The sequence below is a fragment of the Phocoena phocoena genome, chromosome 8 (assembly GCF_963924675.1).
Source record: "Phocoena phocoena chromosome 8, mPhoPho1.1, whole genome shotgun sequence".
NCBI lineage: Eukaryota > Metazoa > Chordata > Mammalia > Artiodactyla > Phocoenidae > Phocoena > Phocoena phocoena.
Window position 1 is genome coordinate 99,123,016 of NC_089226.1, and position 13,334 is coordinate 99,136,349.

The window sequence follows — 13,334 nt, forward strand, 5'->3', positions numbered from 1 at the left end:
TGCTTTATAACAGCTTACATAAAATTGGGCATTATTCTAATAATACCAATGTCTCTTCCTGCTGTGTGATTCCCTCCACTCTTTTATCTTTGATCCACAAAAGGAAAGAGGCAAAGAAGAGCATGCCTGATACAGTACGGACCACCTCTCAGAAGTGGCTCACTATCTTTCTTCTCTCCCCCAGGCTCAAGCAAGAATCACGTCAGTTATACAAGATGAATATGTTCTAGAGATTTTTTGTAGATAACTGTGGCCACAGTTAACGATACTGTCTTGCACACTTAAAATTTTTAAGAGGGTAGCTCTCATGTTTGTGTTTTTACCACAATAAGTTATGATATTCTTTGAGATTTGGATTTACACGTTGTTTCAATCTGTTTTCCAATAGCAAATTTTAAGTATTTTTAAAGAATTGTTAAGTAAATTATCTCATTAGTATAAAGTAACCACAATGACAAGTTACCTACACAAAATAAGAGGCTGCAATTTTACGAAATTCGGCAGAAAACAGCCAAGAGCAAGGAAACTGACCCATGCACAGCAACACTGTGACCAGAGACAGAAGACAACTGTTTTTAACAAAAGTCAACAGAATATTTGCTAATAGGAATATTCAACTTGTAGACTGTAAGTCCACAATGGCTGGAGCCGTGTCTTACCTATCTTTGAATACAAAGATACGGTTTGAATACCAAAAAAAAATGCTTCAGACAGCTCTTGACATCAATAAATTTGTGTGAAATTAAAAATAATCATAACATTTAAAAAACCAAAATAAATTAATTAAATAAAACAGACTGCAAATGTCACTACTTAACACAAACGCTTATTCTTTCCAAAAATAGATTTATAGGAAAAGAAGTATTGAGTGATTTCCCATGTGATGATTTGATTGGATCCCCAAACTGATTGCAATCTTAAAAATGTGGACAATTCAACATACTGCGAGCACTGCGGCCACATGAGGAACGCCTGAACCGCATTCACAGGGTTTAAGAAGAAAACAAAGTAAATGGCTGAGCACTTTTGTATGAAGTAGCTTCAAAGAAAACAGAGCAAAAGAGGAGGAGTCCATGGAACTGAGAAACTGCACCAGGGTAAAAGAATTTATTTTCCTTGGCCTAACCCAGAATCAAGGACTGAGCCTGGTCTTATTCCTTTTCCTGCTTTTGGTGTATGTGACAGCTCTGCTGGGAAACCTCCATGGTCACGGTGACCTGTGAACCTCGCCTGCACACCCCCATGTATCTTTTGCTCCGTAATTTATCTATTGCCGACTTCTGCTCTTCCTCCATCACAACTCCCAAAGTTCTGGTGGACCTTCTGCCCCAGAGAAAGACCATCTCCTTCAGTGGCTGCTTCACGCAGATGTTTTTCTTCCGTCTTATTGGCGGGGTGGATGTATTTTCTTTGTCAGCTATGGCATTGGATCAGTGCGTGGCCATCTCTAAGCCCCTGCACTATGTGACCGTCATGAGTAGAGGCCGATGCATTGGGTTAATAGTGGCCTCCTGGGTGGGGGGCTTTGTCCACTCCATCGTGCAGATTTCCCTCTTGCTACCCCTCCCCTTCTGTGGACCCAATGCTCCTGGCACATTTTACTGTGACGTCCCCCACGTCCTCAAACTCGCCTGTACTGACATTCTTATGCTTGAGCTGCTGCTGATTTCCAATAACGGACTGCTCACCACACTGTGGTCACTTTCCTCCTGGTGTCCTATATGGTCATATTATTATTACTAAGGTCTCAGGCGGGGGAGGGCAGGAGGAAAGCCATCTCCACCTGCATAGCCCACATCACCGTGGTGACCCTGCACCTTCTGCCCTGCATCTATGTCTACGCCCGGCCCTTCACCACCCTCCCCATGGATAAGGCCATCTCTGTCACCTTCACTGTCATCTCCCCTTTGCTGAACCCCTTGATCTACACTCTGAGGAACCAGGAGATGAAGTCAGCCATGAGGAGAACGAAGGGAAGACTCATGCCTTCTGTAATGGAATAGAGTAAGACTCTCCAACCTCTTCATCAGCAAGGACACCTTTCATTATTTTGCCCATGGAGTCATATTTATATACTCAGATATATTGTCAATAAACCAACTACACTTACTAGGTAACAATTTATTTTGCACTTTAAGTTAATAGGTTGATGATAACCCAAGCTTCTGGTGAGCACAATGTACCAGTGTTATAGGATTGAGTTGATTGATGTATTTCCACTCAAAGACCAAAATAACAACGTGCCAATCATGGAAGGTATATGGCAGGTAAAGACACTGACTGAATCTAACCCCTTTTTCAAGACGTAAGTAAATAGAAGAATAGAGTGGTTTTCCCCATGTCTTATATCGAGTTAATTACAGACATAAGTCTTCAGATACTCAGTCAATTGCTCTCACCTTATGAATGTAATTTATCTCATTACTGGACCTGTCCATGCCAAACTTCAATCTTGTTCTAGAAAGATCTCATGGTCAGTGCCTCTGAGATACACATATATGAATACATGTGGCCTATCACAGATTAAGAAATTTCTTCCTTCTTAAACTCCTTATGGGTTCGTAACCTAGTGAGAATCTCAAAGGTACAAACTGTTGTACTCTTGCATTCCTATCAGGAATGAAGAAGCTTGGGAAGATTTCCCATAATGGCCTCCAGGGATTTATCTTATGCAGAACTAGACATGCCACATTCACGTTCTTATGATAAGTTTAGACAAAGACAGACAGAACCTCAGGGATGCTACACAAAGAGCAATCCATTCTCATTATTCAAGAACCGGTTTTCAGTTGCAGCCTCACCAGGGCCAATCTCAGATTGGCTTCACTGTTGACGATTTACGTTTTTCCTACTGGAGAGAGAAAGAGGAGGTGGTAAAGAAGGTAAAACTCTAACCAGGCTGTCTATGTTGCACCACTCTACTAGTGTTTGTGAAGAGGGAGTATAAGCTAGTTCTCGTGTCTGGGAAAATATGATTAAAATTAAAGTCAAAAGTAAAGCACTGTGGCTGAAAGCTCGAACTTCAGAGTTATACAGACCTGGGTCCAAATCCCATCCTGCCATCCATCAGCTATGTGATCTTGAGTTAGTTGAACTCTTCACAGGTCAGAGTTCACCTATACAAATGTACTTATACGATCCATCTTATAGAGTTGCTGTGAAGGTTAGGATGAGATCGTATATATGAAACATACAATGCCTGGCAGATAGTAAATGCACTGTCAAAGGCAAATGGGTCCATTTAATATTTTTATACTAGTGTTTGTATTTCTCTCTTTTCCAAAATGAAAATACCTTGATTTTAAAATTATGCTTATTACATATTTCTTATCTAAAATGCAGAAAGTTTAGAAAGTGTAAAGCAGTTAGTTAAAAATCTCCTAGGGCTAACTGCTTTCTACATCTCGTGGTAAAAACCACAAATGCATCCATTTTAATATGATCCTTTTTGCTCTGCCTGACACATTCGATCCCCCATCATCCTGTTATATTCTTCTATGTGACCCATTTTCATCATTATTAGAAAAAGAAGAAAAAAACATGATGTGCAAATGATGGGAATGTACATTGAATTCAAAGCACCTATCATCTTAAAATTTCTAGCTTTCTGTCATTAAAACATGACAACAGGTCTTCCTGTTATTTATACAGGTTGAAGGGTCACCCTGAAGCTGATAAGGTACAGCACAGGAGAGTTTCATAGCAAAAGAATGTAATGGGTCAAGGATAAACCTTGGGTTTGAGCATAGAGATGAGGGATCAGACCACGAAAGCAGACTCGGAGGGATGGAAGAGAGTCCCAGGGGAGTTAGCCAAAAGATAGTGAGTGTTGAAGACAAACTTCACTTACGTCCCTCATTGGATCTGGGCTAGCCTCATAAGGATCCATTAACTAATCAGCTCACTTGCTTGTCATTTCCTGCCACCTGATCGATCAATTCTACTGATAACTTTTTACAATATTAATCCAGCTTGCAAATTCTAAGAATAATCCTCACTTGTCAAGTCACCACTCATAGGGTCCTGCTACATTTGCTCGGTTAGCTCTGGTCTCCAGACTCCCTAAGCTTTTCTTTATGAAACTGCCTATGAAAAATGCATACCACAAGCCACTTTATAGTCCATTTCATGCAAATGGACTATTCCTTTCCTTTCCTTCCCATCTCTCGAGACTCACTCAAGTCAGTTTTATCGCTGTGTTGAAACTGGATGGCACCGAAGACCTATAGAGTCTGGATCACTGTATCTCAGAAGCATAGTCCCAAGGGAGCAGGAACTCATGAACCCCTGCCACACCACTGTCCCTGACACTTCCTCAAACTATGTATAAACACACAGCATAACCCGATCCAGTAATTCAGAAGAAGGGGAAAGCAATTGCATCTCATTACATGGAGATGTATCATTTCTCTGGATGACATAAAATCACAAGCTGAGCTGCATTTTTCCCATTTAAATCAGTTTTTATTGTTGTTTAAGCTCTGCTGCTAAGAGCCATAGAAAATTCAACAGACTCTGGGAGTAAACATAGCTTTCAAACTACCCTTTCCTACCTCACTCCCTTGAATCAAACATTTTAACTATAAACATCTCTGGGTACCCGTGAACCTAATAACATAAAATAATTCTGAAGTAATTAAATTGATAAATATCAAAAACTGTTACCATGCTGCCTCCCTAGGTTCTAAGTGAGCCATGGATCTCAGAGACGTAGATTAAAATAATTTCATAGGGGCAATATATATGTCTCATTATACAGAAATTTCATGTACAAATCTACACCATCCAGCCTCTGAGAGCTACCCTGACAGTAGTCCCAGAGCTTTGATTTTTCTATTGTTGCCCTTTTATTTAAGCTTCATTTCATTTGCATGAAAATGAAAGCATTTTCATTTGCTTTGCAAGCAAAGCAGTTTTGGTGAGGAGGAAAATTGCATGGTCCATGGTGTGGTTTAACACTACATGTTCTTCCTAAGCCAAGGAGGATAAAGCACTGTCTCATGTGCTTCCTCTAGAGAAAAGGATATGTTCTGAATGTGCACTAGTGTCTCTGCAGATACATGTGAGATGGGGCAGAGAGGGGGTGATGGAGGGGAAGAGAGAGAAGGAGGAGGGCTTGGTGACATTTTAATGACTCCCAAGAGAACACAATTGAATTGGCCACTCAGCCTCCACATTCATATTCAACAATATTCCCTTTGCTAATTCCTTTATGAGGCTTGTGGCTGAGGGAATAATAGTGGTGGCCAAGACACCGTAAGGCAATGTGGAAGAGTCAGAATGATGTGATTCCCTGAGGTTGCCTTTTCCCGCCTGAGGGAAAAGTATAACAAAATCACTAGCCTTGAGGTAGGCTGTCCATGAAGCATAGAATTTCCCCAAAACCTACTTCTAAGAGGCATTGGAGCATCGTAAGAGGATTGATTTATCACTTGGAGACTGAGTCAGTTAAGTGCTGATGTGCGAACTTCTGAAACTGAAAAGTTGTTAGTGTTGATTTTTCAGAAATGCTGCAAGTGCATAGGACCTTCCTACTGAAACCAGAAGTCTCAATGAAGCCAAGAAAAGTGGTAGTTTTTCATTATTAGGAAGAGGGGAATTGTGCCTTGCAAAATACAAGAAGGTCTGTTGGCCCCAGGAGGTATGATGCATTTCAGTTGGTAGGATGTTGAGGTATGAGTTGTTTTGAAGGGAGTCTAGAAAGTGCTGATACCCCAGGTCTCAGAAGGTGACTACCGTAGAAAAACAGCTCTTAAAGACAGCAATTCCTGAATTCAGAATATATAGGCTGGCCAGCTTTGCTTCTTAGCTGGGAATGGAATTTGTGGGGCTTTGAGTAAGGTGTTTTCATGGCTAATCTGTGCACTCATGTGCTACTGAATATGAAAAATGTTCCTAAAACTTTTAGGGATTCAATCAAGAGTAGAGACTTTTCAGTATTGGGAAAGAGAAAATTGTGACATGGGAGATCTCTCAGAGATTCAACTCAGTGTAGAGAATGGAGCAGCATTCTTAGTAGGAAACTGGGATATGGGTGTAACCCTGAGTTTGCAGGTTCTTTCAAAGATGTTTAGTAAGCTGGTTTCTGAAGGATGGTCCCCCTTGGGGTGATTTCTAAGAAGCCCTCATGATCCTTCTTTTGACCTCGCAAAAACACATAAAATTGTATTTATTTTCTTTTTTTATTGACGTATAGTTGATTTACAATGTTGTGTTAGTTTCAATTCAGGTGTACAGCAAAGTGATTCAGTTATACATACATATATTCTTTTTCACATTCTTTTCCTTTATAGGTTATTACAAATCTTGAGTATAGTTCCCTGTACTATACAGTAAGTCCTTGTTGGTTATCTATTTTATATATAGTGGTGTGTATATGTTACTCCCAAACTCCTAATTTATCCCTCCTCCCCAAACTGTATTTCTTTATCCCTTCCCCCTCCCTCTCTATGTGCCTGTGTTTCAAAGCAATGTACGTAATCTTGCGGTTTCAAAGTATCCTTCCCGGGCTTCCCTGGTGGCACAGTGGTTGAGAGTCCGCCTGCTGATGCAAGGGGACACGGGTTCGTGCCCCGGTCCGGGAAGATCCCATATGCCGTGGAGCGGCTGGGCCCGTGAGCTATGGGCGCTGAGCCTGCGCGTCCGGAGCCTGTGCTCCGCAACGGGAGAGGCCACAACGGTGAGGGGCCCGCGTACCGAAAAAAAAAAAAAGCCTGAATAGAACAAAAGAGGTAGAGGAAGGAGAAATGTACCCCCTTATTCTTGTCTCACAGCTTGAGTTGGGACATCTCATCTCATCATTTACACCAGTGGCTCCCCTGGTTCTCAGGTCATTGAATTAGGACTGAATTACACTCTCAGGTTTCCTGGGTCTCCGGTTTGCAGAAGGCAGATTGTGGGACTTCTCGGCTTCCATAACAGCGTGAGCCAATTCTGCATGATAATTCTCTCTCTCTCTCTAAATGTGTATATATACATATATATGGTGGATATAACTGATGTAGATATAGACATAGATCCTATTAGTTCTGTTTCTGGAGAACCCTAATACTGTCATGGAAATGGTATATAGAGGAAGGAAAGAAAATAGAAATAGTAAAGAAAAACAGGAGAAAGAAAGAAGGGAGGGAGAAAGCGCACAGGTGACACAGAAGCTCTTAATCTTGTCATGTGGTTTCCTGAGCAGAAGATTTGAAAACCATTCACTTATCATTCCAATATACAAAAGAAAGATTCTAGAATAAGATGCTGTCATCAATTAAAATATTTCTATGTTCCAGCTTAACCAAAGACTCCTTTGGGAATGATTTCTCCACTGTCTAGTTATGGTAAGTAGTTAGTGTGGGGAATTTTAGGATTCCGGGGAGCTGATCATTATTCTGAACATGTATTCTTATCACTCCATGTTGTTGACATAGACGCCAAAAATTAATGACAATGAAATGAAAAAGGGGCTCTTATTCTTCTGTGTGAATAAAAAGGAAAGTCGTCTTTAAAGGATTTTTCTAAGGTTCAAAGAGCAAAATGGGGGAAAAAAGAAATAGAAGAAGTAAAACCAGAATCAGAGAAAGAACTACAGCAGGGCAACTGCATAAGACAAGAATTTGGGGGCTTCCCCGGTGGCGCAGTGGTTGAGAGTCCGCCTGCCGATGCAGGGGACACGGGTTCGTTCCCCGGTCTGGGAAGATCCCACATGCCGCGGAGCGGCTGGGCCCGTGAGCCATGGCCGCTGAGCCTGCATGTCCAGAGCCTGTGCTCCGCAACGGGAGAGGCCACAACAGTGAGAGGCCCGCGTACCGCAAAAAAAAAAAAAAAAAAAAAGATATTGGAAATGAGGTAGACAGACTTCCCTAGCAATCCAGTGGTTAAGACTCTGAGCTCCCACTGCAGAGGGCACAGGTTCAATCCCTGGTAGGGGAACTAAGATCCCACGTGCTGCACGGTATGGCAAAAAAAAGAAAAGAAAAGAAAACAAGAAATGAGAGGAGAGAGAAAATGGAAATCTTTGGGATTATAGGGCCTGGAACATGGAAGGTACTCAGTAAATATTTTATAATTAAATATTTAATGGATGAATGGTACCAACCCATCCTTTGTCTGCTATATTCCCTCTTTGTGTGAGAAGTTTGGTGGAAAACAAGGAGAAAATGCATTTCCCAGTCTTTATGATGCATCTGATTATGTATATTATTAGGACAACAAGCAAACCACCTGCCTAAAAAAAAAAAAGTAAGAAAGAAAAAATGAAATGGACTGAGACACACCCTCCTGGGAGTTCTATTTATTTTCCCTACTTTCCCGCCTCTTAAGGAGACAGACTCCTCTGTTTGTCCCCTATAACCCTTCAGGCAAATATATTTGGGCTCTAATCCCAAGGTCTATGAGGATACATCTCCTCCCCTGCATTAGGAGAATTTCAAAACCAAGATGTGCGTGTTTGCATACCCCTTCCGGTGTGTGTTCAATTTCTTAATAACACTCTAGGGAGCTGCATCCCAATAGGAAAGTCTGGCTACTCAGGTTCAACAATCACTTCCAAAAGTGTTCCCTCTGGGGATCCTTCCATTGGCTGAGAGACTGGTGCTCACAGCAGCGCCACCGTGGGACAGTGTGTTAGGACCACTCAGAGGCAATTCTGGGAGCCTACCCTTTGCCTCCTATATCAGGAGAGAAGATACTGTACCAACCAACCCCCAGAGGCATGTCTACCTTAAAGAGGAGTATTCCTTGATAATGAATCATTCCTAAGGTCAGTGTACACAACCGAATGGCTAGCACTGCTTCTTGGGTAGGGATTAGAGGTCGGGAGCTTTAAGGGAGGTTATTTTGTGACATTGGGGGCTTTTGACTATGTGCTTGTGTGTCTGACTCTATGTCTGTTCATGTGTGCCCATGCACTACCAGTTTTGAAATATTATTGTGGATTTCAGAAATGTTTTGAATGTTAATAATGCTTCTGAAAGGTAAAGGATGCTGTATATTAAAGCTAAAAACTTTAGTGATGCAGAGCAGAAGAATTAGTCCTTCAGTATTAGGAAGGGAACTTGAGGAGCATAGAGAGAAGGTCAGCTTGTCAAGAGGGATAGGGGAACATATGCTTTGTGGACAATTGGGTTGGGGATTCCCTCAAGTTGGGGACTCTATGAAATTCAATAAGCCTGTTTTGGGGGGTTTTGGGGTTTTTTTTTCTGGTTTTCTGTTTGTTTGTTTGGCCAGCTGTACGGTTTGCAGGATCTTATTTCCCTGACCAGGGATCAAACCTGGCCCGGCAGTGAGAGCCCTGAGTCCTAACCACTGGACCGCCAGGAAATTCCCAAGCCTGTTTTATTAGAATGGGTTTACCTCGGCCTATTTCTAAGGAAGTTCTTGAGATCTTGAACTCGTTCTTGCCAAAAGCAAGGTCAAAAGCAAACTTATAAACAATAGTCCTCTGTTTTCTCTTCTTCCTTCCTGTTGCAGACACACATACAGAGGGATTCTCATTTGTCCTCCCACCCTCCATCTTTACTTTCTTAGTTGTGCATGTATTTTGTGCAGGGAAGTGTACCCATTTTTCAGTTGCATTGGTGACTTGATTACTTTCACGACTAATTTCTGCACAGAACCTTGTGCATTTGGGTTACAAAGCCTATTCTCCTAACCACTACGGTAGACTGCCCCTGGAAATTCTTGATCGCAGCCGTTTTTCTTGCCACCACTAATAAGCCATCAGTTAACTATCAAGAAACAGTTGAGGTTTACAGTTAATTGAGGTTCAAATGTTGGTAAAAGCAATGGACGGAACACAGTCTTAGACTCGTCGCAAGGTAATTGAGGGCAACGTTATTTAAAACAATTGAGTATTACAACTCCAAAGATGGGGGGGTCATAAATTGTGAATGTGGAATTAACAGATGCACGCTACCATACATAAAATAGAATAAAAAACCAAGGATTTACTGTATAGCACAGGGAACTATATTCAATATCTTTTAATAACCTATAATGGAAAAGAATAGAAAAAATGAATATAGATATATACATACATACATATCTCCAAACCACTTTTTTATATACCTGAAACTAACACAATATTGTAAATCAACTATATTCCAATAAAAAAATTTATATTTATATATATATATATATATCTTTTTTTTTTTTTTGCCACACCACGCAGCACGCAGGATCTTAATTCCCCAACCAGGGGTTTAACCCGGGGCCCCCTTCAGTAGAAGTGTGGAGTCCTAACCACTGGACCTCCAGGAAAGTCCTCCAAAATGTATATATTTTTTAAAAAGCTCTGTGGTGACCTAAATGAGAAGGAAATCTGAAAAGGAGGGGATGTGTATATACGTGTAGCTGATTCACTTTGCTGTACAGTATAAACTAACACAACATTGTAAAGCAGCTATACTCCAACAAGAAACAATTTTTTAATTTAAAAATTAAAAAAAAAAGCTCCAAAGGTCTAGAAATCACCTAGATCAATGGATCCATTTACTATTGTGCAGAACTTGCCTACTTGCAGAGGGACTCAAGGCAGTGAAGGCTCCCATTTCACTCACGAAAAGACTGAACATCCTGGAGTTTACACGCCTTTAAAGATTCCACTATTGTTCCATGAAGGCCTCAGAGCTCAGATCTCCCAAGCTGGTATCTTTTCTCTGTGCCACAATGCTTCCCACCATAGTCCAACATTAAAAAAAAAAAAGAAAGAAAGAAAAAGAAAAATCCTCTGTGCATTATCTAAAAAACTTCATGTGTTCTGATCATTTTCTTTTAAAAATCTGTAAAAACCATTTACTCTGAAGAAAATAACTGGCCTTTTTTTAAAAAAAATAAATTTATTTACTTATATATTTGTGGCTGCTTTGGGTCTTCGTTGCTGCACGCAGGCTTTCTCTGGTTGTGGCGAGCAGGGGCTACTCTTCTTGTGGTGCATGGGCTTCTCATTGCGGTGGCTTCTCTTGTTGCGGAGCACAGGCTCTAGGTGCACGGGCTTCAGTAGTTGTGGCTCGAGGGCTCTAGAGCGCAGGCTCAGTAGTTGCGGCACACGGGCTTAGCTGCTCCATGGCATGTGGGATCTTCCCGGACCAGGGCTCAAACCCTTGTCCCCTACATTGGCAGGCGGATTCTTAACTACCGTGCCACCAGGGAAGTCCCTAACTGGCCCTTTTAAAAACTAAAAATATTTGAAAAGGATGAAATCTTCTGGGAGTTATTGATGGATTCATAGATCACTGGGAGTGAGCTAAGAAAATTAGCTTTGTGTTGCTTGGGCTTCAAAAGAAAGGGAATAGGAGGAAAGTTAGTAACAGAAGTTCTGTTCTGATGAGAAAACGAAAAATAAAGTACAGTGGGATCCGGAGAGCTGAGTCATGAACAGCAGGATGAGAGGTTGGCTTCAATACAGACAGAATACAGAGGGAAGTGGTACAAAGAAGTGTCAAAGGTGAACACAGCCCAGTGTTAGTGAAAACAATAGTGAAAAGGCTAAGCTCCAAGCCTATTTGCCCAAAACGATTGGGTGCTTTAAAGGGAGAGTGAGGGGGACAAGCTGGGGCTCAGTAGAGCCAGAAAAGTGAAAAATTACAAAGAGTTAGTCAGTGTCAGTGTGACTAGGCTGGTTGTGTCTGGGAGCTGGAAGTAATCCCCCCACGGAGACTGGGAGACAGAGACCCCTTCCTTCCTGTTGATCATATTTAGAGGAAAGGCTCTCAGTCCTTGAGAGAGACACTTGTTAGTCACAAGGTATACATATTCGCGATTACAAGGCCTTTCCCATAAATGCTCTAAGTAAAGGAGGTCAGCGGCCTATCTCAGATGTTGGCTGGAACAAACAGTAAATTCACCTGGCAGCTTTGTGCTTTCCCAGGAAGGCATTTTAATGGGGGTTTGGGGTCATCCTAAGGACACAGCCTTGCGCCGCCAGAGGCCATGCTACAGTCTGGTCACCTCTTGGTGCAGGTTTGGACAGAGTCATTAGGTGCCGAGATCCTGCAGTTCTCAGGGGCACAAGGAAACTTTGGGGTGATGGAGATGTTCCTTATCCTAATTGTGGTGATGGCTTCATGGGTGTACATGTATGTCACATCTCATCAAATTGTACCTCTAAATGTGTGCTGTTCATTGTATGGAAGCTACACCGCCACAAAGCCGATTAAAAAAAAAAAAGCTACAAAAGACAGTTTTGCTTTAAGCAGTCGGCAAAATCACAATAGCCGGATGCCTGTCAACACCCGAACTGGAAATTATTCTAAATGTTTTCTTTAAAACAGGAGAAAAGCATCGAGTAGGAGTTATAGGAAATGAAGCTTGGTAATAAAAGTTTTTTAAAAATTGTGCTCCTGGGCTTCCCTGGTGGCGCAGTGGTTGAGAGTCCGCCTGCCGATGCAGGGGACACGGGTTCGTGCCCCGGTCCGGGAATTATCCCACATACCGCGGAGCGTCTGGGCCCGTGAGCCATGGCCACTGAGCCTGCGTGTCTGGAGCCTGTGCTCTGCAACGGGAGAGGCCACAACAGTGAGAGGCCCGCGTACCGCAGAATAACAAAACAAAACAAGTGTGCTCCTTTGCAAACTAGAAATGTTCTAAATTATTTTATCCTTTGGTATACTTTTGTTTGTTTCTTTTTAGAGTAACAGATTTTACTACTTAGAGCAGTTTTAGGTTTACATAAAAATTAGAACGTACAGAGTGCCCCCTCTCCCCACTGCCACCCCAGTTTCCCTTATTAGTAATGCATTTATTATTAATTCATCTTGCATTAGTGTGCTACATTAGGTAACAATTGAGGAACCAATATTGATACATTACTATTAACTGCAGTCCATAGTTTGCATGAGGTCTCTCTCTTAGCGTTGTACATTCTATGGGTTTTAGTAAATGCATAATATTATGTATCCACAATCAGAGTATCATATAGAATAGTTTCAATGCTCTAAAAATCCCCTGTGTCTCACCTATTCATCCCTCCCCACCTCCACACCCAGCCCCCGGTAACCGTTAATCTTTTCATCATAATTTTATCTTTTCCAGAACGTCATATAGTTGGGATCATACAGTATGGACATTTTCAGATCCACTTCTCTCACTTAGTAATGCAACTAAAGTTTCCTCTATGTCTTTTCTTGGCTTGAGAGCTCATTTCCTTTTATCACTGAATAATATCCCATTGTATGAAACGTACCTGCTTCTGAAATGCTAGATTTGATAATAGTTGCAATTATCTCAAAGAATCATATTTTATAAGAAAAGAATTAAAAAGTGTATTTTTGTCAGCATTTCTGAAATAATGTGTATAAAAGAGTGGCTCTGCAAAATGTTAACTGTGCTATACGTAGCGGAAATGT

At 41.5% G+C, this 13,334-nt stretch overlaps 1 protein-coding gene across 1 annotated transcript; it reads left to right on the forward strand.

The window, feature by feature from the left end:
- The first annotated feature begins 1,073 nt into the window (after nt 1-1,073).
- Nucleotides 1,074-2,003, forward strand: LOC136126608 (olfactory receptor 4D10-like). Its single transcript, XM_065881876.1, is given in 3 exon segments — nt 1,074-1,201; nt 1,203-1,696; nt 1,699-2,003. Coding segments are annotated over 3 exon segments (927 nt in total).
- Nucleotides 2,004-13,334: the final 11,331 nt, after the last annotated feature.